The following is a 26,565-nucleotide window of genomic DNA, read 5'->3' on the forward strand; positions in this document are numbered from 1 at the left end:
TTTTTGGTCTCAGTCTCAAAGAGCATTTGGGGTTGATTTGGGTTTTGAGCAGATATGTTGTGGCATACCATTAGCACTGAAGTATTTAAGAAAAAAAAAAAACATCCTTGTCTTTTCTCCTTAGCCAAAGATAAAGCTTTTTATACCTTTTCTTTTAGAGTGTGTATGAGAAGCTGTGTACTCTACCCAGGTGAAGTTGTATTTTTTTGTGCCTGTCCATATGAATCAAGATTTGAAGTATCTTCTCCAAGGCAGTGATGCAATTTAACGTGAACCTGAGCACCTTATAATAAACTCTGCTGCAGCGTGCAATCAAGTAATTAATTAAATTTTTTCATAACAAAAGGCAGAGAGATTATGAGAAGCACTCCCATTCAGTTGCAAACAGCACAAACAACCCTCAGAAAAACCCCTCAGTCTGGGTCTGTGCATAAGAAGCACACGGTCATGCTCTGCAAAATTGCATCAGACTTTATTTCATTTATATTGATGCATTTCTTTAGGAGCTCTGCCTGGGTAGGATACAAGTGTATTCATCCTCGGCTGTTTCTTTAAGACCTGCTCTCTGGCAATCACTCAATCAAAGTGTCAAAGTAAGAGGAGAATACTTGTGATGCAATGAATTGCAATCTCTCAAGTAGTTCTCACTCAGGTCTGTGTGTCTTTCAGGAGGACAGTTGGAAAGTCTGATGGAGACCATGAGAGCAGAGATTGCCGCCCAGCCACCTGTGGAAGGATCCTACTCCGCACGCCGAGGGGACTACTGCATAGCCAAAGTTTGCTGATGGTGAATGGTGAGCAAACATTTTCACAATATTTAAGGGCTTTACATTGACCATAACCCATTAGCAATACTCTCCAAAGTGAATCCTGAACTCTGAAGTGCAAACCCTCTCTTGTGACAAATGGAAAAGATAGAGACGCTCCAATCCATCAGATCTGTACTGGTCAGCGCACACCAGCCACCTTGAATCCTGGTTCTTCATCATTGTCATTGTGAAATTAATTTACAGTCCTTTAGTTAAAGTGGTCTGCCAGCTCAGTGTTGGGATTGTGCCATAATCCCTGGTTTATTATATCTTCCTATGAATCAGTGTGTGTTTTTAGCAGATACCCTGAGTCCAAGTACCAGAATGTTGGAAAAAAGTTAAAAAAAAAAAAAAAAAAAGTTGATCTGAGTATCTTGACCTTTAAACATACAATTTATCATTATCTAGAATTATCTGACTCCACAACAACTAAGATATTACATACAGTTTGGTGAGCTACATATATGTTTGCATGTTTTTTTTCTCTCCCTCTTATGAATACCTGACATTTCATTTTTACCTTGTCTCTATTTAAGCCTGCGATGCGTTAACTGCAGACACCCACAGGGTGTAATTAGCTCACTGCCACTGCTTTAGCCCTGTAGAATCAGCAGTCGCTTGACAGTAGTGCACACACACACACACACACACACACACACACACACACACACACCTCTTCTTCATCTAGTTCCCACACCGGATGTTGGAAGTTTACAGATGGTCATGGGGACAGATAGAAGTCACAGTGATCGAGGCAGGGAGAGAGAGCCTCTATGACAAGAAGGTGACGGCAAAAAAAAAAAAAAAATCACAAAACTGATTAAAAAACCAAATGTTCCCCCGACACAGGTGTTCTCCTTCCTTCTTCCTCTTCGTTTTTGGGGGCAAAACTAAAGTTATTCTCTTGCCCTGGCCACCAATAGAAGAAAATGAAAATGAAACCTTTACTTTCTTTAACCTGTGAGTCATAAAGACGAATGAAGAAGTATGTCTTCTTGTTTATTTCAACAGCAAAACACAAATCCTGCACCAGGTGGCAAATGTCTGAGATTTTTGTCTTTTTTTTTTGTTTGTTTTTTTTAATTCAGCTTCATATTATTCAGTGAGCTAATTATACTCATGTTCGCATTGTTCTATGTCCATATTTTTGTATTCTTTGACGCACGTCAGCTTGTTTCATTAGGGGGCTAATTAGAAATTCGTCCCCTTTCAAGGCCTTTTAGTACACCACAGAGCCAGAGTGAAAGAAAGGGAAAAACCTCTGTTCATCAGTCACTCGCACTTTGTCTCTCACTCTTTTTCTCCCCCTTGCTCTCTGCACTCGGTGCTGTTCTTTATGTCTTCCTGTTAATCGCTTATTCGGTTTTAACTTTGTTCTCTTGTCTCTCTCTTTGCCCATGTGGGCCTAATTATTTGGCCCTCTCCTGCTGTCCTTGGTTCGCAGCCAATTTGTCTTTCCTCACTCTCATTTGTTTGTCGGAGCTGAGAGTCAGACAAGTGATGGTCAGATGAAGAGACACTTCCTAAATTGAACTGAGGAAAACATGCTCCTCTGTAGCTTCCACATAGATTCATAAGAAAACTTGATGTTGCTTTTCCTTTAATTTATCAATCTCATTGTCCTTGAAATATCAGGTTTATTTTAATTCAACCTCTTCCTGCCAAATGTGCTAGAAATCAAACCTTAAAAAGTGAAACTGCTGGGGTTTTGTGATTAGCAGTAATGCACTAAAGTTATTTGCTACAAGGCAAAAATAGGTTTAAATTTCTGTCCTTTATTGCAAAGAGGCCTCTGTGCAATTTCACAGCCCTGCTATGTCCTGATAGATCCCCTCTGCCCCCCCGCCCTTCACTCCCCCGGCCTGCTCATCCTCACCTGCTCCTCTCCCACGATCACATCAGACAGATCCTCCAACACCTTCTCTCCAGGGAAATAAGCATGGAATCATTTACTCATCTCCTTTTCCTCTTGTGCCCTCTGTCTTCATCTCTGTTTCCCTCTGCTCTATTCTCTCTCTCTCTCGCCCCCCCACCGCCCCTTCTCCTCATCTTTCTCTATCTCTTTCAATTATTCTTTTGCTGCTGCAGGTACAGAGCCAGAGTGGAGAAAGTTGAGTCTCCGGCAAAGGTTCATGTCTTCTACATCGACTATGGCAACGTGAGTAACTTTGTGACCACAAATTTTGACTGTGTGCGCATGTGTGACAAAGTGTGTGTGTGTGTGTGTGTGTGTGTGTGTGTGTGTGGTGGGGGGGGGGTGTTATAGCCAAACCCACAGCCAGAGGCAATCTAGTATCTGAAAAGGGATTTCTTCTCTTTTTCTTGCATCTATTCAGACACCAGTTGTTTGCTTATTTCCATGTTCAAAGCAGCCTAACAGCCTTTATGTATCCTTTCAGCTTGAGTTTTTTTAGGACAAATAGGATGCAACCTTGTTTGTTTTCCATCTATTGTTTATGACTGAAGCAAAGAGTGCAACTGAGTATATCATTTTTATTCCTTTTTATACCACCGACGGAAGCAGAACTCCCCCTCTATCTGGGTCTCATTCTTTTGTTGTTGTTGTTGTTTTTTTTTACTCTGCGATGACGAAGACACTCCGTCTCAGTCCTTGTGAGTGCGTTGTTGTCTGTATTTCTACCCACGTGCATACGCATGCTTGCATCACCAAGTGGCTCATGCAGCCAACCCCTGGCCTGCGGGACATTTCCCATGATGCAGCGGAGCGGCACAGTGTGTGACTGACCTCAGAGAGAGGGGACAGCTCGAGGTTTGGCTGGCAGACGCGATGCGTCCTGGCATGTTGCTGAAAGTGTGATTCTCCGAGGCCGACCTGGCACACAAAAAATAAAACAATATAAAAAACGGAGCTGATACCTACCTCATTCTCTGTAGTTTTGCGTCACTTTGTGTTGAGTCACTCTGGCCTTGATTTCATGCTGCTGTGTCATGAGCTATTACTTAGTAATACTGCCACCTGTCTCAGGTGCAACTCAGTACCTGAATTATTATGTGATCATTAGCAAACACAGCAGAGCACTTTTGTCTTCCATTTTTAAGGCCCACATTTACAGTGCTGTCAAAATCTAATATGGCACCGATAAATTTTAACCTTCTAATCCATAATAAATGTTGAAGGTATTCTCTGTCTAGACTGTACAGTCCAATGAACACATTAACCTAAGATATAGGGGTCATTAAATTAACTCCCCTCTTCCAACAGCTCTATTTGTCTGACTTTCCGCCACTGTGTTCTCCCTGTAAGTAGCCTATGGTGATCAGGGATTGATGATTACTCTCATTGGCTTATACGTGTCAGGATGTCTTCGCCTAAATGCTTCATGTTTCATACTGTAGCAATGTGAATTTTGTTTAAATTTGGGAACAGAGCCAAACTAGAGCGCTGAACTTGTAATCGGTAGTAGTGAACAATACATCCTCAGGGCTTTAAAACAAACAGAGTTGTTTTATCAGGTTGTAAATGCAGGTAAACATGTCATTTCAAAGATTATGAATTCATAAAATGTGATGCCTGTAATCATTACACAGTTAAACTGGGGTTACTGTCTCTGTTAAGTGCTTTTTTTTTTATAATAATATACTATGAATGCACGCTGTTATGTAGCACTGGAATGCTTCTGAATACACTGTACTCGGAGACACGGTACCACTGGCAACTTTTTACATCCTACTCATTTTGGGGTGTTTTCTAACCTGGCAAGTCTGCTGACTATCAACCCGACGACTATTGTCATTTTTACTCTTTCTTTACTTTTAGCTTGTAGCTGAGCTAGACAGCAGATGGAGCTTAGTGAAAGGGGCTTCAGTAGAAACAGCTGTGAGATGAATGGTAAGGTGACATATACAAGCATGCAGCCCATAAGCTACAAAATGGCATCTGTCCTTCTTTTCACAGTTGTAAACTATCATCGTTAAAGTGACACACGGATTGAAGAATTGATTCAGAATCGAGGAAATGTAGAATTACATGACAGGCAACAGGATGAATTAGAGCCAGAGTTTTGTTGAGTTTTGTTTAAGAATGTCCTTCACTTACAGAGGCATTTGATTTAAGAGGTGCTTTCTGTAACGTCAGAAATTCAGGAAGTAAACTTTCATTACAAGCTTTTGACAACCTTGTTCCATTTTTCTGTTTTATTATCTGAATCCTTATTGAACAAGCCAGACATTTCTCCCTACATCCGCCTCAACTTCTTTTAGTGTAGTTGTAGCAAGAGATAGTCTGTCATGTTTACTTAGACACAGTCATCATCACGAACAAACACTCCAGTTGCTGTTGAGCTTCACTTCACGGTCTCAAACCCTCCAACTCATAAATCAAATCATTTCCAAAGAGTAAATATTTTAAACCATGAACTCAGACTTTAATACCTTTACACCTACAGTATTTGCACATAGTATTACAGCCTGAGTGAAAAACAAATGTCACTGTGTTTCAACGTTTGGTTGCACAGATCAACATCATGCGGGCTGTTTTGAAAAATGTTCTATATCTTGGTCTGATTTCTGTCCCTCCTTCATCCCCCCTCCCCTCAGAGAGAAGTTGTGTCGTCCACCCGTCTGGCTGCCATCCCCCCTGCCTTCAGCATCAGGACCCTGCCAGCACAGGCCACCGAGTATACCTTCGCCTTCATCCAGGTCCCACAGGACGTAAGTGCACGGGCGAGCACGCGCGCCGGGCGGCAGAGATATGTGTCGCAGCTGAAAGCTTCAAAATTAACTTGGAGATATCAACTTCTTCAGTCTCATTTTCTGCCAGCTTTCGAAAGTTGACTTTCCTGGCAAGACATAAAAACTGTTTGAGTTTCACTTATCGCACGAGGTGATAAGTCTGTAACTGACAGACAGGGTCGAGTTTTCATTCCCAGCAAGTGTTAGTGAAAATTGTGCTCATACATTATGCATGTAGTACAAAGCTGACAGAGAGCAATGACAAACACCAAGCCATTGATTTACTTGGTTGCAAAAAATTAGAGAATAATGACATAGTAGCACAGAGACATAAATGTTTTATGAACAGTTTGATAACATATACTATATTTCCTCAGCAGTAGTAGTAACTAGCATTCTATAGCTAGATACAAACATCCAGGTACTTAATGTGTTTGTGCATTAATGTCCATCTGATAGCCGAGCAACAGTAACTGTTTTTTCTGCAGCCCTAATCTTCTTGTTTACATCCCAGTGTATTTACTCAACCCCCTGTGTGTGTTTGCCTCTGTGTGTGCGAGTGACTGTGTTTTGAGTGTGTGTCAGGAGGTCAGCTCACTGGTAGCATCCTGAGCCAGCAGCATCCAGAATAGTTCTCTGGCATGTGCCTGGTTGGAGCAGTGCTTAAGCCCCGTCTTTAATTGGTTGTGTGTGCGTGCCTTCAGGAGTGTGCTAGTTTAAACTGAATTTGTTCCACTTTGCATGTTTGTAATGTCCTTTCAAAGTATTTTACGTTACTATGACAACTGGCAACCGGCTGTTAGATGTCATGATCATTAGCAGTGTGCTTTTCATATGCTGATTTTGATATTTATTGTTTATTTCTTCTTTTTATAATACAAAACATAACACATAATATAGTTAAAGTGATTGAATTGTTTTCCAGGAATCACTTTCCTTAACAGTGTGAGATGGGGCATAAGAGCTATACAGACGTGTAGGATTGTTTGGTCTTGGTTTTCTACTTATTCTGCTTATGCTATTCTAGCTCATTTATGTGGTGAAGGACCAGTAACAACATGAACCTCAACATTATTGAATCCTAAATCATTATTTATCATTACATTTCAAAAGATTTATTGTTACTGTGCTTTCACTTAAATACAAGACTGTTTTTCCAACAGAATTTGAACCCACCGGCCTCTAACTGTACATCACTCACTCAGTTCAGTGGCTCAGTGGAAGCTGTTTGTGCAGACATCAGTGTGTGTGTGTGTTTGTGTGTGAGCTAGTACTGCCTGCGTGCATGCTGTCACCTGTCTCATGAGTCAGTGTCTCCTGAAGGATGAAGTGGCCCATCTGTTGGTCCAGCCCAGGGGACACAGGCATCACCTACACTTTACAGCCCCCAGACATACACACCACACACACACACGCACACACAAGGCTATACCACATGTTGCAAGCTGACACGCACCTTCCACCCCTCCTTCTCACTCTTCCTCTGTCACTCTGCATCTGTCTAACTCTTACCCCGTTCTTTCTATTTTCTCTTGGTTTTCCTTTCATGTGTTTGCCGTCTGCTTTGTCTGAAGCTTTTTACTGTGTCACTCACACTGACAGCATGGTGCCCCACTTGTGCTGTGCCTTTGCTGCTGCACATAGGCAAGGTTGTTGCTTTTGTCTCTCAACCTGCCACCCGATGCCCTGCACAAAATGTCTGTCTTTGCAAGTTACACGGCTTAAAATCTTTCTTTTCGCAACACCAAAACTCTGCCAGTAGGACGAGATCATTCTGCTGCTTTCCAGTGCAGTTTTATAAGCTGTTCCATAAAGTGACAATATCTTCAAAAAATGTCAGTTTTGTAGGAAAAACACTCACACACAGCACATGTTATTTCCATGCTATGTAAGTGTAGCAGTTACTTCCATCCTACAGCATCTTTTGCACTATTGAATCCAGTTTTATTGCGGATGTTGGGACCTCTGAGCTGCCTGCTCTCAGGACACCCTGCCACTTCTTTATTATGCCTCCTCAGCTAATTGAAGGAAGAACTTTATGCCAAGAGTGCGCTTGTAAAATAGATCAACAACAGAATAAATTCTAAAAAAATGCCACATAAAAAAACACACAATAGCCACTCCATGATCGCACTGGTTTGTAAACAAATGGAAAAAAACACTCAGATTAAAAGGTTGCTGGAGGTTACGCATATTTCCTTTTTTTGCTCATTTGCATTACTTCTAACACACCACCGTCTACCATCATTTCTACTGAAATTTGTCTCTTTCCCCCTCTCGGGACTAAATGCTCGGTCAGATTTGTTGTCTACAGAGTTCTTAAACAGATGCTTTGTGTCAAAGTGAAGTTACACACTAATGCATTTGAGAGGTTTGGCTTAAACATGTCAAAAGAAAAAGGTTTTGCAGAAAAAAACTGCATTTCTCAAAGAAGGTATCAAAGTATAAAGTAGTGGTGCTGAAATTTGAGAAGTCAAATCGGCTCAAGTGTTGAATATTTTCTAAAGAAAAAAAAAACATCCAGTTCGACTGATTGACAGTAAGTAAAGTTGAAATATGTTAGCCTAACACGTCAGTGTTTTAACCAGGTCTGTTCTCCACATATGGTCGACAAGAGAGGGTCACTAGGAGGCTCTCATTAATTTTGTATTGCCCCCTCACCAGTGTCAGTGCATTCTTGTTCAGTAATACTCTCTCCCTGTGTTCTTCTCTCTCCTCCTGTGTCTGCCGTCTCTCTCTCTCTTTCTCTCTGTCACGCACAAACTCTTCCTCTGCCTCGCTCTCTCTCTCCCTCTTGCCCCTGAGCTCCCCTGCAGCGCCTGTGACAAGCTGACCAGGGGGAGAGCGGGGACAAAAAGGCCCTTAGTTTTTGTGCCTTGAACAAGCCTCCCTGCCCACACATGCTCACACACACGCACGCACGCACACACACACACCAGACATGCACATACCCAAGGGCGGCTAGCTCGAAGGGGGTTGCCATGGAGACAAGACCAGGGCGAGAAAGAAGGGAAGCCAAGAGATGGATGGTGTAAGGGGAGGGATGGACGATGGCCAGGGACCGATTTTTGTTTTTAAGTGTCTCCCTGCCTTTGAAGAAGCAGCAGCTCCCTTGTTTTTTTTTTGTTTGTTTTTTTTGTTTTTTTTTTTTTTGCTTTTTCGCCCCGACTGCCGGAGGACGTGAGGTCAGGACTGCAATCGCAGCTGTTCCACCTCCTCCTCCACCATGTGTTCAATCAGATACCGGCCTTTCACATTCAAGAAGGTTAGGGATAAGAAAGGGTGAGGTAACTAGCTGAAGAATGAGAAGAAAAGAGACAGGATGAGGGGGAGGAGGAGGCGGAGGGCAGGTGAGAGTCAGACCATTAGATAGTTCTGCCAGAAACTAAAATCTCTTGAACTGGTTGAGTAGATAATTGCTGTGCTATAAAAACAACTGACAGACTGCTGTGTGAGTGATCATGTAATTGTTATTGATTGGTGAATGATGTGTATGATTGCGTTCTTACTGAACCCCTTGCCAAGAATGGTCTGATGTAATCACAGTTAAATTTATGCATATTTAGTGTGTTTGCATGTCTGTGTGTGTGTATGTCTGTCTGTTTAGGAATCATCAGTGATAACATGCTAATTATCCCTTCACTTTTCTTCCTGACACTTTCCCTTCCTTCTCTTCCATTATCTCCTCAATCATTTTTCCCTCTTTGATCACACCATCTATTACTGCCCCATTTACTCTCCTTCTCTTACTTCCTATTCCCATCCCTTATCAACCTCTCTCTCTCTTCAGGAGGACGCCCGTGCAGACGTGGTGGACTGCGTGGTGCGGGACATCCAGAACAGCCAGTGCCTGTTGAACGTGGAGTATTCGGGTGCCACCTGCCCACACGTCACGATACAGTTCGGAGACACCAAGGACGACGTGGGCCTCGGCCTGGTCAAAGAGGGTTTGGTCATGGTGGACATCCGCAAGGAAAAGCACCTGCAGAAGATGGTGAGCAAAAATGAGAGCACGGTTAAATAAAGCAATCCACTCTTCAGTTCAACCAAAAACTGAATTCTAGGTTGGTTTCTTGTGTTGCATTGGTACAGTCCCTGTCTCTGGTCTCACTGGGACTGTAGACTGGACACTCGTGGTTAATTATATCACCAAAACCTGTGGAATAGTGCAGATTCGACTTTCTGTTTGGCGTGAATCCACACTTCGAAAACAATGCTGACTGAGAGTGATTCGTTGTTTGCACTTAGAGCAAGATGAGAATTATTGTTGTACTTTCAGATGCATTAGAAGCAAAGGTCCAACCATGAAATGCTGAATTTATGGTCATAATGTCAGTTTCTGTACTTTTTAGATTGATTTCCCAGCACTACTCTGACTGTAGTTTGTTCCTCTGCCATCAGAGTGGTCTTTTATAATATTACTTACCTTTCGCCACATACTTCTTGCTTGTTATTCAGTGGCCCACAGCGCTGTCGAAATGCACAGTATGGATCAATATTTGTGCCACCACTGTTCGGAATAGACAGAGACGTTAAGTGAGTTGATCAAATGGTAGCAGGTGCTATTTAACTTTAAGCACACAGTAAATGTGTTTAGCATTCCTATTGGCAAATGGGCCCCTTGTGTATTACTTGATACTAAATGGTCCACATGCTGCCCGTGGCTTTCTGACAGTCCAATAATTATCACATTTCCATGCTAGCATGCATCTACCCACTCGTTTCCATCTCAGCATTTGTCATGTATAGATTTTTTTTGATACATGAAATACATGTATTGCACTAAATGGCCGTAGGTTTTGTACTGCAAACATCTCTCCTCCCTTGTCAATCCACCGCTCCGCAATATATATTTACCCACCGCCATAATTTGCCTCGGATGGTGGCCATTTTGTCAACCACCAAGCGTCGCTCATTTACTTTCCTCTCATTATGCTAATTCACACAGTAGACTCAGAGTCACTCTGTACATGAAAGATAAAGGAAAATGGAGGATATTTATTCCTGCTGCAATTACTGCTTCCGCACATCTCCGATATTAATCACTCTACTGTTCATTTAAAAACGGAAACGCACAAAGAAATTGAGAAAAATGTCCACCAGAGTGTAATTACTTATACACATGTCAAAATGTATATTTATATAAATTAGATGCTGGTGGAAAGGACACATTTGAACACATTCTTTCACAATATTTATTCACTCACACATGATGATGAAGTTACTGACTCTTTTTTGTACAGCACCAATAAAAGCACTTCCTGCCTTCCTGTCAATAAAGCAGTGTGGATCATTGTTAGAGTGTTTTGACCCCTAACCTCTAAAGAGTAGCTAGGGACCATAATGCAGCCTCTGGGTAATGGACCCTACAGACAAAGGACAGTGATTAAAACCTCCTAGCCATACAACTAATAGCCTTATAGACTGCACAGATTTAGGTTAGGTTCTCTTTAGTATTCAGCAGCTGTGTCTGCAGCATTTGCTTCTACCTTGCCAGCTACAGATGAATATTTTCATCTGGAGAAAGCTTAACAGGCAGCGGTGTTGCTTACAAGAGTGTGCTAAAGTACGTTCTACAGCATTTTCTTGTTGATTCCACTTGTCAAGTCTTTCCTCCACACTCAAAGGCATTGCTGAGATCTTGCATGTTTCCGCCTCGGTAAAAGCAAGCTGAAGTGTCATTAGGCCACTTTTCAAACTCTAAATGGAGTAAATGTGCCTTTGATTCATAGAATGTGTGGACTTATTCTGTTGTACACAATAGCTTAATCACTCAGTTGGAAGTTTGTTATTAGAGCTGAGGGTTTTAACAGTGTAAATATCTATTATATCAGACTCAGTAATTTTACTTGAATGGTTCCTCTTCTGCCTTCATTGGCGGTGATGAACCTCTCTGAACTTAAATGTGCTGGGGCTGGAACAGTTGGATTATCAACTCTATATTGATAAGTTGTTCAACAGAATTTTTTTTTATTATTACAATCGATTTACTTTCCCTTCCATTTTTCAAGAAATCCACTCTATCATAGTTTTTCAAAGCTGAACATTTGTTGCTGTTCTTTTTCTAGTAAAACAAGACATTTAAAGACTCACCATGGGCTCTTTTGACATTTTGTAGACTAAACAATTGAGGGGATAATGGGCTGATTAATTTAATTGCTGCCTTGAAATGGACAGTCTTTTTCTTGCAAATCAAAACTATTGTGGTTATTTGACTCTTTCAGTCTCACCTGTCCCTATTTGTTAGGCTGTATGGGCTTGCATGCTCTTTTGGATGAAGGCATTTGCAATTTAATCTTTTAATTTGCTGTACACTATCTTTTTTTCTGCTGGAGTTGACCTAGAATCATTTGTTTGCAAGGTGCACTTCTGGCTCAAATATTTATGAGCAGTACTGCAGCTGCTGCCAGTGCGACAACAGAAAACATTATCTTGCCAGGGGCAATAGAGCCAAATAAAAGTGCTCTAAGATACAACCTTTTGTTGACCTCTGGATCCATGCCTCCAATTCTTTTCATCTTCTAGAAAGTTCCCCGTGAGCTTTTGATAGTGAAGTATCGAAGCCAGCGCACCCTGGGCTCTTTCTCTCCTCCATTTTGTCTTTTCACTCATCCAGACTATCAGCCTCCTCGTATAAGTGACTTTTGTCCTTCCTATCTGTTCCATTTTGGCTCTATTCTTTATTCATTATCCATTCCAGGGGATTGGAACATGGTCATTGTAATCTGTAGTGCTAAGCATTGCGTAACAGATGGGCTGTAATGTTCACTGGCACTTCAGCGACTATCAATTGTCAGTCATAAGTGCACTGAAGGTTAACACCAGTCTTTGAGAATGGCATTGTCCCAGCAGAGGGAGAGCAGAGAGGGATATTCATCCATTTGGGGTTTTATTTCTTTGTTCAATCGCATTTGAGCCTTAAACCCTTCACTCATAGATGCCCACTATGCACACCATATGGACTATATAGTTATTGTTGCAGCTATACAACAGTATGATGGCAAAGGATAAACAGTCATTGTGAAAGTGTAGGTGAAAAGATGATGCCGTGCCAGCTGCTGGTATCTGATTGAAGGGAAGTGGGATGTTAAAATGAAGCAGGAAACAGGGAAGTAAGAGGTGGGTGGACAAACAGTAAACCAAATTATGATTGATATAAGTGTACTTAGTGAGGGGAAACAGATAATGACCTAGAGGTACAGATGGACAGTAAAGCATGGGATTAAAGTACAGCTGACAGTTTGTTCGCTACCATGGAAATGATCCAAAACTATAGGCTAACATCAGAGATGGAATCAAAACGCCCATATGCACTCAGTTAGCTAAACCAAATGCAGCCCTGTAATAAATCCTATCTTCATGAAGGTCTCCAGTGTTCAGTTTTTATTAAAACTTCATTGCATTATGCTGATGGGTGGTCCTACTATTTTGTCCACCTCATTCAAATCAGTAAGGCTAGACTGAACAACAGACACACCTCTCTGTATAATGCAGTACTGTTCAACAGCACCACATAGTGCAGCCTCCAAGATGATGCTATAGTGGAATAAACACTTCTTTAACACAGTTTCAACAACAACAACAAAAAATTAACCTTCATGAAGGGAGGATTTACTGCAGGATTGCTGTATTAGGCTACATTAGTTTAAGCTAGGTGTTCCTAATAAACTGCCAACTGAGTGTATATACACACAGCACTGCTCATATCCATTTTACACATGCTTAGAGTGCGCACACATACTGTATCTAAGCTGACGAACAGCTTTAATGTCATAGTATAAAGTTTAATCTGTCATGCATCTGGCATATCATGTGTACTTCTGTTTATGAGGCTCAGAGAGTGATATCATTGCTGTATCACCAGTGCAGCATTGTGACACATTATGTACTTTAGATTATATCCAGTAGCTACAGTATTTCAGGCATCGTGGGCTAGCAACTATGTCATGTTGATTTCAGTTCTAGCCTAGGACCTTTTTTTCCTTTCTGCTCTCTACCATATTGTCTCTTTCATATGTCTCTGTTGTCTTACTGGATTACATTACTCATCTTTGTTTGGTTGCTCTTCCTCCTCATTTGTCAGCACTCAGACACTTTCTATTTGGATACAGAGCTTGAAAACCTTTATTTCTGTGGAAATCAAGTTGTAACACAAAAGAGTGTATGAGCATGTACAAATGTGTTTTGTTTTACTTTTCCCTAAGGCACAGTAATGCTGTACACAGTCGACTGGCAGGTACAACCGTCTGCCAATTGTATATTAGCATCATAAATGAGCTGTTAGCAAAGCTCAACAGTAATGGAAAACTTTGGCAAACAAAAAGTGATGGATGTTTGCCAAACTTCCTGTATTTATAACACCACATTTAGAGTTCTCTATCTGTTGCTCTGACCTGAGACTCTCACACTGACTTCATGCCTTCTCCACCCCAGGCGCAGTAGATGTACTAAGCCATCCTTAAATTGTCCTGGCTCCATCAACTATCCACTGCTAGAATGGCAGTTTGCCACGTTGGCACACAGACACTCACTAACACACTTCTTTCTCGTCCTTCATCCCTCTTAATGTCTCCCTCCACTCATTGTTCAGGGTCTGATTTTTTTCCCGTACTTTCCTCTCTGTCTTTTCCAGTTTCTCAGCATCACTCAATTTTTCCTTCTCTCTCTCCTATGTCCTCTTATCTTTCCAGTACTCTCCTCTTCATCACTTCCTTTCTTGTTTACTTGCACCTGTACTCTCCATTCCTCTTACCCCTCCATTCCTCCACCTTCTGCACATCACTCCCTCACTTCACCGTACTTGTCACTATTATTTTTTTCTTCCTTGAGAGATTCACTCACTCCACACACACACACACACACCCACCCTTCTCTCCATGTGTTCTTTTTTTTAACCTTTGCTGTTCAAGTTATCCAAAATGAGCTTGAACACTTCATTTCGACAGCGGATGGGGAGGCGGCTTGTTTGGCTTTTTGCATGCGCTAATTTGCTAATTTGCATTTTGTCTTTCACTTCTATGTCATGATGTACAATAATCCCCAGGAATTAAAGTGGAGAGGCGCTCAGATCAGACCTGATGCTGGCCTCATAATGAGCTGTGATTTAAATGCTGTTACCTGCAATTATTTGTAACTTGAATCAGCTGATTCTGCCCTGTGAGCCCACACTTTGCTGAAACTAATGCCTCTCTTTTATGATTTTAAGTGATGGCATGGTAGAGTAGTACTGTGTTTCTGTCGGATAATATTTGAGAGAGAAAGTGAAAAAGGTAGAGGGCTCAACAGATAACAAGACACATTAATAATATTTCCTTTGTACCTGATTGGGTTCACAAGTAGTCAGTGCCTGCAGCAGCTATCTTCAACCAACACACAAAAACTCACACCCAGATCTGATATTTTTTTGTTGCAGATGTAGTTGAAATGAGTCTGTCATGACAGCTCAATTGGAAGAAGGCTGCGTTGTTGGAGGCGCAATCTTTTGTGCTCTGCTGCTTTTCACCACTGTTTTCTGTCAGCAGCTGCCAAACAACATGACTGATTCGAACTCTGGCAGGCCACCGGGTGCTAACCGTCTCGCCCAGTCACCTCATCTAACTGGCATCAGTGCTAGCCCCCAAAGTTCATTAGTGTTACAAGATAATAATCTCCCGTTTGCTAATTACAAGTCAATTACAAACACGGAAGTGTCTGTCACTCGCTCGCCAGCGCAATTATTATCAATCACCAACAGAGACGAAGCCTGCTATATCGACCGAGGCTCGGTTTTCCATTATATTCCCTAGTGAGAGGATTACAATATAGAAATAGTGTTCACACACCTTAGACAAATGTTTGTGAAGACACATCTTTATTAAAATGTTAAAATGGTGTGTGTGTGTGTGTGTGTGTGTGAGCTGAAGGCAGACTGTGGGGAAAACAGCTGTAAGGTGGTTCCCTGAGAGCAGAAGCAGCAGATGAGAGTCCTAGAATCTTTAATTACCCAGCTGCCCCTTGAGAAATGTAGTTTTATTTCTTCCTTTATCCTCTCTCTGTGTATTGTTGCGGTATTCACACTGAAGCCTCAAGCCTGCGTCTGCGTCACATCAACTGCCTCATGGGTAATGTAGTTTTCTTGCAGCTTGCAGTTAGAGTTCTCAGTGTAGTTAATAGCACAGCAGTTGCATTGCACAGTGATTGTGTTAATGGGGGGTTGGAACCGTAGATGAAGATTAAATGGCGTGCTGAGAGGTGTAGGCACACTTGCCGCTGCATGTGGGGAATCCATACTGGAAATCAGGAAGGAGGCTTACACATACACAGGATGCCTCCAGGGATGGGTTGTTTCATTTATCAAAGCACAATTGTGCTGTTTGGTACACATACTGCATAGCAAGGTGGCTCATGTGATGTAGACCGCACTGTTAAGGCACTGGCTTGGACACTGATGATAGGCCTCATGGGACTGTTGGTGTGTCTTTACAGTAGGTTCACTGTAACAAAATGAGGCCTCATGGGTAAACAATGTTTCATGTAGTAGCACGGCTGTTGTTACTTATGGGCTGTCCCCGAACAGAGGACAAACATAGTACATGTGTTGGTCCCTCATGAGCACAAACACATTTACTTTTAACTCTTTGTTTAAAATGTAGAGAACAATGCACAAATAGAACACCTGATAAAGGAAAAACAGAGGATAAAAATTGCTAGAAAGGAATAAAAAAAAGAGAAACAAAAGTAGAGGGGGAGGGGTTTCTGTGTCTAAGTAGAGCCAGTAAGCACCCTGTGGATCCTGCCACGGTGGATCAGGTTTCCATCGCCTCCACCCCAACCCAAAAATTATTCACCGTGTCATCTACAAATGGCTTTTAGCTGCATCCGGACCACCAATTGACTAACTTTCAGGTCGCTGCCCTCCGTGTTCAACCCCAACGCCCGCCTGTCACAGCCCATCAAGATCCCCCCCACCTCATCCCAAAAAAACACCGCAGGGCACATATAAACACGCACGCACACACCCACTGAGCGGGTATTTGACAGCATGACCGCTCCTCACCAATGGCTCAATACCTAATTTACAAGTAGAGTTAGAGATGGGACCTTTTAATGGACATTTTCTGCTCCCCCTGTTATTGACTGCACACACACTCTCATACACACTCACTTGCACACGCAGTTGCCTCGCCTGCTGCCACTGCTCTGAGGGCCCTTTTGACATGTCCTAGCTGACACGCGCCACTTCCCAAATGCAATTCCATCTTCTACAGATGTACACGCACACACACACATAGTAGTACACTATATCCTCCCTCCCACACACCCTGGGGGTGCTTGGAGGACAGACAGCAGGGGAGTTGAGGCACCAGGTTGTTCAAACTTAGATTATTTTGAGTTGTGTGAGACCTCGCGGGAGGGGAGAATAGATATTGGAGAAAAGGAAGAGCAAACTCTTTACACAGCCTTTATAAAAGTAAGTGTGTGTGTGCATGGGTGTGCGATGTATTTCTATGATACAGTAGTGTTTACATAAGACCCGTTTTCTTTCCAGTGCCCCTGGGAAAGCACTGGAGAGTGTTCTCTCTAGTATACGTTATTAGTCCTTGCATTTGTTGTTTGTGCACATTTTATGTGTGTGTATGTGTGCGCACGTCCTCCTTAGCTCTATGAACCCATGCTGGTGGGCTTGTCATACCACGTTCCCGCCAAAGACCCTGATCTCTTCCGACAGTCATGCTGGGGTGGGAGGTGGGGGTGCAACAGGGCCTAATCCTAGTTTACCTCATAAAGGGACAATGACACTCCTACACATGATGTACACAAAAGTCTTGTTGTTTTCATTTTATCACGGCTTTCACAGAGAAATGGTCAGATTTGGAAGAAGGACCATATCTGCATAAACTGATTTTTACTTTGCTCACACACATCCAAAATGTATTTACCGCAAAAGGGAAGAAAAGGCGATTGCTGCGGTTTACAGTGACAGCTCAGAGAATGATTCATGTAGTACAAAGTTAGGAAAACAATTGGAAGCTCATGCAAATCAGATGCTGATTGATACGACTCTAGGTAATTAAACACAAGAAATTGTTAGTCTTCACCTGGATCTTTTTACTTTTTAAATGCAAATTTCACCCTCATTTTTTTGTATCTATAAATATGAACCAATTCAAAGTCTTTTTACCCTGCATTTACTCAAACACACTTTTATTTGTCCCTCACACACACACACACAAACAACAGGCTTTCAAGGATTCCTTCCCTGGTTGGCAATGCTGGATATATAACAAACCTTTCCCTATTGAGCCACTTGTACATAAGCCTGAAGAGACTCTCCCAAAAACCCTGGCCTCCTCTCCGCTTGCCATGCAGTATTCATGCAGTGGCATGTTGAATGGAGAGATGTCTCTTAGGACTACAATTCACAGCTCAGCCAAGTACACTCAACATGAAACAGTGCGAGTTACATGACATGAAAGGCTTCGTGTTCCGGCAAACGCTCTGCAGACAACCTGTCTTGTGCTGAGTTTTCTGCTTTAGGTGGAGTCAGAAGGAGACGGCAGGTGGAGGAAGAATGAAAAAAGATGAAATGAGGATTGAGAGAGCAGAATGAAGAAACAAGAGCAACGCAACAACAAAGAAACAGTGACAGAAGCGAGTTGGAGGCAGTTTGTTTTTGGTTGGGGTTTGACTGCTGGTGTCTGGGAGGCTGAGTGTCTGATCGTCATTGCTGTTAATGAGGAAAGCTCAACATGCGTGGAGGACAAGCCTCATTGTTCCCTTTCCACCCGAGCAGTTTTTACGTCGCCTGACATCCCATCTTGGCAGGGAGAGGACCAAGAGAGAGAACACCCAGCGCTGAAACTTTGATTAGTCACTTCGCTTTTCATATGCACCCCATCCAAAATCTAGTTTCAGTTAGCGTTTTTGCGTGCTGTGAAACCCCCCCCCCCAAAAAAGTGGCAGCTCACCTACGCACCAGACGCGCACAACCTGTCAAAAGAGCTGCAACGTTAGCTCTCCCTCTCAGATCCATCTCTTTCACACCATGCTTACTAGAACACCACCTGGGCATGGCGTTGCCGGCCAGCGGAGGGAAATACAGTCGCTCTCTCCCTCTTTCACTCTCAGGCAGACAGATTCACAGTCAGGCAGACACACAGACTCGCGCCAAAACACCAGACCCACACCACCTGTCGTTCATCTAACGAAAAGCATCACAGTTACAGTCTCCCGCTAGTTACCTGCATAAATTAAAACTGACTCAGACAGAAGTTGTAAATAACCTCTTTCTTGAATGTGCATGGAGCATCAGATAGTTGTTTTCTAGTCTCAGAATGCTGCGATAAATTTACTTAAACGTAAACTGTTGCCGTGAAATTACAATAAATTGACTTCTGTAATCAGTTCAGCTCTGAGTTAAATGGATGCTAAGAATTAATCACACACATTGAGGGGACACTCACACACACACAGCATCCTCCTTAGCTGAACAGCATATTCTCTGCTACTGCCAGTGTCCACGGCCACTGCTCACCAAACATGGCATCTGTCTGGCATATGGGAGCTCTGTAGGGTCATCCAGACAAGCACACCGTCACCCGCTGCCTTCTGCCTCCCTAACCTCCCCCCAAACACTGAGTTTTCTTTTCCTCATCTCCTCATTCACTGTCATTATTTCTGTTCTGCCATATCCTCTCTTCACTGCTTCTCACCTGGAACATTTAAACAGCCTGTTGGCCTCTCTTAGCTTTGGGGGAACATCATTTCTTTTTACTGACAATTTCGCATCACACCTTCCCTCCATCACCCTCCCTCAGCTTCCTCTCCCCCTGTATCTAACGGCGCTCTTGTTTTCCCCATGACGTGAAACATTCCTTTCCTTTGCCACTTAAGTCATCTCCAGATGAGTTTTGTGTCTACTTGTGTTGTAAATGAGCCATTATGCCTCCCGACTGGAGCCAATAGAAGAGCTGTGAAAGGAGGTTCCGGGACAGGATACGTGGTGCTGTACAGAACCCGAAGGCAGTCATCATCGGTGTTCAGCTGTGTGCTGATTGGCCGTTGTGTTACACTGAGCTGAAGTGAACATAACAGTGAAAGATGAGGAGCGAGCCAGGAAAGGCACCCTCCCAACCAGAGGACAAAGAAGGCTCACCGTGATAGTTCCAATATGGCAGCCATCATCTGTGCATATTGCGCTGTAGTGCTCTTGACTTTGCGTCTTTCACAGATATTTTGCATGTGGATGCAGACTCTCAGCCGTGTAGAGTTTGGAAAAAGTTGACGGAATATATATTGAGCTTTTTCTAGTTTGCCATTTCTCTCAAAAATGTAATTTTCAGTTTTGTGTTTGAATATTGCCAAATCCACTTTGGCAGATATGAAACCCTCCACATCATTTCAGCCTCTCCCTTAGCTCTCCAAGTGCAGCACTAGGAGAGACAGCTCAAAGTGCTATGGGCACCGATAGTGCCCCTCCAAAGCCAAAATGGCATCACTGGCCTTTTGTGTCTGTGAAATATCGTTGGCTGGGTCGTCCATATGGTGACATCTGCCTGATGGGACCAAGATGCCATATCCCAGCACCTTCCAAAAAATCTCTCCTTTAGTTGGCTTTGATGGATGACTTGTGCAGCCGCTGCACTTTCCCCAGCCACACACTCGCACGTGCACTTGCTTAGACATAGTGGCGTGGCACAATCCAGCTGCAGGTCTGTTATCTCGGTGGTGCCATGTGCAGCCGTAGCTATCAAACCAACCTATGTGCATGAGCTAGCTAAGCAATTAAACTCTAGAGCCCAATCCACACTCGACAGTTTTAACATCTGGCATCCTTGTTCTGGTGTGTGTGTGCGTCTGAGTGTGAAAGCCAGCTCATCTGCTACTATAATAAGCTACAAAATGTGGTGCACAATTGAATCCTTTGCAAGAACACAATGACTCTTCTTTACTGTCTCCTTCTGTCAAGTGACTTGTGCTTTCTTTGTGTTTATTTATTTAAAGTGTTTCCTTTTTACTGTCACTTTATTATTTCCATCTAATAAGAAGCCAGCAACAGTCATATTCAAATTCACAGGCCTCAGCTGTATAAATTGTACTTTCTGAACTATACATCCACCATTCACAGATGGAATGTGAGTGGTGTGGGTGGCCAAGGTTAAACATTGGTGTCAGTGAGGTGTGTTTGTGTGTGTGTGTGTGTGAAGGCCTTGCGTAGGGCTTGACCACTCAGTATCCACTCTGACATTGTAATGGTGGAGGACCTCTTCACTCAGAGGGTCGGCCATCCGAGCTTTCCAAGGTCCATACATCCACTTAGACTGAACCCGTCTGACTGAACGCTGCCTCTCTCTCATCTCTGTTCAAATGGCTGTTCTAGCAGAAACAGTCAATATGCTCAGCACTGCACATTGGCTTCCTCCTCTCTCTTCATCCAGATCTTTTATATCCTCTCCATACACTCAGTATGTCAGGTTCTTTGTGTTGAGGGAAGCAAACAGGTGACAGAATTTAATGTTCCCATGCGGCAGGATGACGTTAATGGTTGTGAGAGGGGTGTGGATGACATTTGTGTACATGTGACAGGTTTGTCTGGGGTCAGAAATGCATACTCAAAACAATGACTTACTTTGCTAAAATATGGGTAAATGTTAAAATGTTGTGTAACGGTGGTTACCAAACTGCTTGTGTAATGTCTGTTGTTCAGAAGTATCTATCAAAAGTCTGCTAACACTAGCCACTACAAGCTAACGGTCATTACGAGACTAGAGCTGAAGGAATTACTCAATTGGTGAACTGACAGGAAAATAATCTGCAACTTGCTAATTGATTAATTGTTAAAGTAATTTTTCAAGCAAAAATGGCAAACATTTATTGGCACCAGCTTCCCTTCCCTTCTCTTCTCAATCTTAATCTTTTTAATTGCAAATTGATTGTTCTTTGGGCTTTTGGACTGTCTTTTGGGGGGGCAGGTGAACAAGCTTTAAGGATGTCGACTTAGACTTTGGGAAACCATGGGAAGCTTTTTTCATTACTGCTGACATTGAATTGAGCGTTTTATTCCCTATAAAATAACATTTTCAAGAGTATTATTCTTTTAAATGTTACAGTCTTACTGAAACGAAGGAAAGAATCAGCAAATATCAGCAAACAACAACATTCCTGTTTACTCTGTCTCCCACCCTGCTCCACCACCATACTGTACAACAGAGCTCTGATTTATTTTCTACATGAAACACAGGTAGATCTTGGGCTCATCCCCTTTGAGCCAGTAGCTTCCTTAAGGCGTCCTGTAAATGCACTTGATTATAAATTGCTGCTACAAACCAGCGACGTGTTGGCCTGAGGCGAGCAGGCACGGGGGGGGTATGAGAGCTAGTGTGAGTTGTAGCATGAAGCGCAAAGTGATACCCCGCGCACGGCAGATAAAGCAGTGACCCCCGGACAGTGAGCTGTGACGTGGCGTTGGGTGCACACTTCGTTTGTGCCCTCCACACTCCCTGTAGTGACATAGTCACTCTGTGTCTATGTGTGTGTATCCTGATCCTGTTGATCCTCAGAGAACTCTGATCTTTCGATCCAGTGTTGCTGGGAGGGTGAGCAAGTGCCCCTCTGAAAAGAAATGTGAACTTTATGAAAAAAACTTGTCTCCAATGTCTCCAGGGGCAGAGCGGGTTGAAAGAATGCACTGATTCACCTTAATCCTTTAAAATCCTTTGTGTGACAGTGATGTGATATGCTAATGACTTGTCTCCTTCTGCCCTAGGTGACAGAGTACCTGAACAGTCAAGAATCTGCCAAGAGTGCCAGGGTGAGTCACTCCATCCCAGCCATTGTCTTTCTCTGTCTTTTCATCAGCTTCTCTGTCGCTGCCGCCTCCTAATAATTGTGGTTTGTCTGAGACTCTGTGATAAATCTGATGTTGCCAAAACAAGAATACATTACAACGCTAATTACTTTTCGACACCAACTACCAGAGAGAAAGTGTCGTTTCTCTGTGCTGCCTCCCTCTTTCTCTCTCAAGATGTGACACACTTTACATTGGCAGTCACCATTGTCCCATATGGATTGCTGCCCACAGTCTGTGCAGGTCCATACTGTGAAAATGGGGGTGGGGATGTGTGCAAAAATGTGTAGTAGGGACAGAAAGAGAGGAAGAAAGAACTGGAGAACAAATAGGAGGCAGCACATAACACACAGGGCTCTGGTGCCATCTCAGGAAAAATGACATGAGATGAGTCAAATCACTCTGAGAGTTTTGATGTAACACTGTCCAGTGGAAATGTCTTAATCAGAGCCCAGTAGACCACCTGGCCAGTCACAGCAAAAGAACTAAAAGGTACATAGGAAATTAAAACCTGAAAGGTACATGAAAGGACCTATTAATGGCTATCACAAAAAATATATTAATCATCATGTAAAAGCAAATCTATGTTTAAAGTTCAAGTCTGGCAATACATTAATCCTGCTAACATGTATTGCCTTTGTTGCAAAAACCCGATATAGCTTATTTCTTTGTGCTGTAGCAGTGTTTTCCACAGCTTGAGACTCGGCCCTCGCACAGTTTAGAGGGGGACAGTTTAACTCAATTTATTTTCTGAAGCTGCAATTTACTGATGTACCCTAAATGCTTCACATGCAAATTATTGGTAGATGCTACCTAAGCAGCTGAGCACAGACGAGCCTTTAGTCCCCTACTCAATCACTGCAGCGCATGTAACTCAGACAGGTCCAATATTTAGTTAGTTTGAGGTGTAATGAGGCGTTCTAATTTAAGATTTAACCTAAGGTCAAAGCAAGTGATTTTACCAATATGGGTGGGCCACCCAAATAGAGTCTATGCATGGGAAACTGTACAGAGCTCCATTGTTGTCAAAAGAAAAAAAAAAAAAAAACATTAATGAGATGCCAAGAAGGAACGTGTCACCCAGTGTGTTGATCACCATCCTTGTGATGTAAATATTCACTAGCACAACAAATCCACCACTGAAAATAGTCCCCAACAAATGCATGATTTACTCCTGTTTGAGTAACATTTAGCTAAAAACTACAATGCCCAGCTGTTTTAGAAAATAATGTAGCCTTTTTTTATTCTTAATATTTAAGAAATTATATAAGAAACAATAATAGGGGTCAGTGTTTGAGTTGTGTTTGCAAAGGCTCACTTTTTAGACAGTCACAGCAAAATGTTTGTACAAATCCGGGGTGCATTTCACAAGAACCCTGGGGGGGGGCCTGCATAGACTCCTGGATCATATTTTGTTTTTACTCATGTAAATGTCAAGCATGATGCCTCAAAATCCTAGAGGAAGCTGCCCCCCCCTGTGCTGTTTCAGTTACCCAGTGGTTATACAGCATACCCAGACAATGAGTCAGTCAAAGGTGGAATTGACTCTAATCACAATCAGAGTTACTACCATGTTTTCAGGGTGTCAGGGAGGGGGAAAAAATGCAGCGAAGTGAGAGACGCAGAATGGCAACACATACAAATGGTTTCATTCATTCATTCATCCTAATAACTAGTGCTAATTAGCACAGTCGCTAATTAGCTATGAATCACAGCATTAACAGCTGAGCGCTCGTGCCTCTGAGAGCCAAAAAAGAAGCATCCCACACAGACACGGACCGGTGTACGTACACACACAAAAACACCCCTAAGACTGCACAATTTCCATCACATTTAAATAACCCATACCGCACTGGATGCTGCGCCAACACACACTTTGCCAATTGCATTGTGATAAAGGCGACATTTAGCCGGGAAAGGCGTGTGACGGTTCATGAAGCGATGCTGGAGCGTGAATGTAATGGAACAGGGGAAGTAATAGACTGGGTGGTATTTGAGACACTGTGGGCCTCCAGCTTGGATGGGGAAGCACAAAGAGTTAGATTAAATGGTGATGATGATGATGATGATGCAGGCTTTGCACTGGCCTGCAAAAGCATTTTGTTTGGGGTTTTTTTCCCTTCTTCTTTTGCTCTTGATCATTTAACATGTAATGTGCTAGAGAGATTATTGAGGTCCCATTCAAAGCAGTTGGGAATGTTACAGCATTTTATGGTTATTTGTTTCATTATGGTCAATAAAATCTGTCTCTGTCTTCTCATTAGCTCAACATTTGGCGCTACGGAGACTTCCGTGCAGACGATGCTGATGAGTTTGGTTACAGCCGTTAAAAAAAAGAAGAAAAAAATAAAGAAGTGAAAAAATAAAATCGACCATCCAATCAACACCATTCCAAAGACCAACATGGACGGCAAGTGACGCATTGGACGGAAGACAGAGTAAAGAAATGACAAAAAGCTAAACGACAAGCATTGACTCACTCTTCCTCTTTATTTGACATTTCATCCCTCTAGTCCTGACTTCTCCTCTGTGAATACCATTTCTTTTTTTTTTCAGCTACCCACTGTAGCTCCAACTAGAGCATGCTAGCAAAAAAAGAAAAAAATTAATCATGCAAGAATCATTTTCCATTCATCCTTGATTTTCCTAATGGGCCACTGCCAGCTCAAGCAGCCTGCACTATTGCCAATCTGTGTTACTTGCCATGTTACCCTTTCAGCAGACTTCCTGTGTGAATGATAATTATGATACTTACATATGAGTTTCGGCCAATCATGTTCCTTGTTCTCTGATGCTCTTGTCCAATCCCTGCTTTCCTCTGTACAGGAAGGGACTGGGTGTTTGGGGGAGAATGCTCAACTATTTGCAAACAAATGCTTCCCTAATGAATTTCATGTAAATGTGAGGATATGTTGAAAAGTGTAAATGGATTTATTTTAGAGACATACTGTAGGTGGAGCCACACAGACAAAAAAAAAGGACAAGTTTATTTTTGTCTTCAGTGTATATCTGTGTGATGATGACATTTGCGGATGTTTTTGTGGGGAGTGTTTTGTCGTTTATTCACTATGTCACACTTTTATGACCGGTAAATATGGACGCCATTGTGTGGCATTTTATCATCAATCTCCTGTAAAGTTTACATTCTAATAATGGTTATGATCCTGTCTCTGGCAGTCTCTTCTCTTTCTGTCTCTGTATGCCATAGCAGAAACAGTGTTTGAATTTATTTCCACATAATGGACCTTTGCATTCTATTAAAAATCTGCTGAATAAAAATAAGCAAACTAAAAGTGTTACTGTAGTCATTTTTTCATTTAAAAATTGCATGCATTTTCTCAAACTCACAGACTGGGGTTGACTGAGAATTTGAGTTTGGATGGGTTTTTTGTTGTTTTTTTATTTTTTGGTGCCACGATAGAAGAGCACTTTTGCACAGAAAACAGCTTTTGTTACCTGTAATACAAAACACTCTGATAAAGCTCTTTGACTAAAAGCTTGGACATTTTTTCAATGAATTTGAAATTAGCAATGCTGATAATGCTTAGAAGCCTGTCTCCATTTGAACTAGTTTAACCTTTAAAATTTATCATGAGTTTGCAGTAGTTCTGCTTATCTGTTTCTACGTAACAATAATGTAAAAGACTATTTACACTTTTTAAAGGCTGCTAGTTTATGCCAGTTGTGCAGGAGGGCAACCTCTGAATTTACATGAGGTGATGAAATTCCCTTTTTCAGGGCACTGTTTTGAAGAATGCATGTCTGAAATGTGTTACCTAGAGACAAGATAAGACATGAATCTCTAAAAGGATCACCCAAAGGTGAAGTATTTCTGAACGTGGGTTTTATTTTCCCATGTTTTTAGGTGTTGTGTGTTCAAGTCTTACCAGGTGCAGTAAATTTTTAACTCCCAACACACAAACACAAACACAAAATAAATACCCAAAGGCTAAAAGAAAACATGTGCAACCATCAGACTGCTTAGCTCAAGCTAAGAGATGTCTGCCTTGTAGACTGGAGGTTGGAGGTTTGAGTCTTACCAGGAGTGACAGATTTTTGAAGTCCAACATCCAGCGTCAACACTCAAAGGCTAGAAAAAAAAGGTATGAGTATCACACTAATTAGCCCAGGCTAATAAACACATTTCATACATTTCATGCATTTCAGCATTTTAGCAATGTACAACACTGGGCTCCGGTCTGTCCTGTTGTCTTCATAGCATCAGTATCCAATAGCAAC

At 42.3% G+C, this 26,565-nt stretch overlaps 1 protein-coding gene across 1 annotated transcript in view; it reads left to right on the forward strand.

Moving 5' to 3' along the window:
- Positions 1 to 25,619, forward strand: part of snd1 (staphylococcal nuclease and tudor domain containing 1) — a 164,379-nt gene extending 138,760 nt beyond the window's left edge. The window contains 7 exon segments of the mRNA XM_018670981.2: positions 670 to 773; positions 775 to 794; positions 2,898 to 2,967; positions 5,367 to 5,480; positions 9,292 to 9,495; positions 22,246 to 22,290; positions 24,591 to 25,619. Of these exon segments, the coding sequence (XP_018526497.1) occupies positions 670 to 773; positions 775 to 794; positions 2,898 to 2,967; positions 5,367 to 5,480; positions 9,292 to 9,495; positions 22,246 to 22,290; positions 24,591 to 24,656 (623 nt within the window). The 3' untranslated portion in view covers positions 24,657 to 25,619.
- Positions 25,620 to 26,565: the final 946 nt, after the last annotated feature.

The sequence above is a fragment of the Lates calcarifer genome, linkage group LG18 (genome assembly GCF_001640805.2).
Source record: "Lates calcarifer isolate ASB-BC8 linkage group LG18, TLL_Latcal_v3, whole genome shotgun sequence".
Lineage (NCBI taxonomy): Eukaryota > Metazoa > Chordata > Actinopteri > Centropomidae > Lates > Lates calcarifer.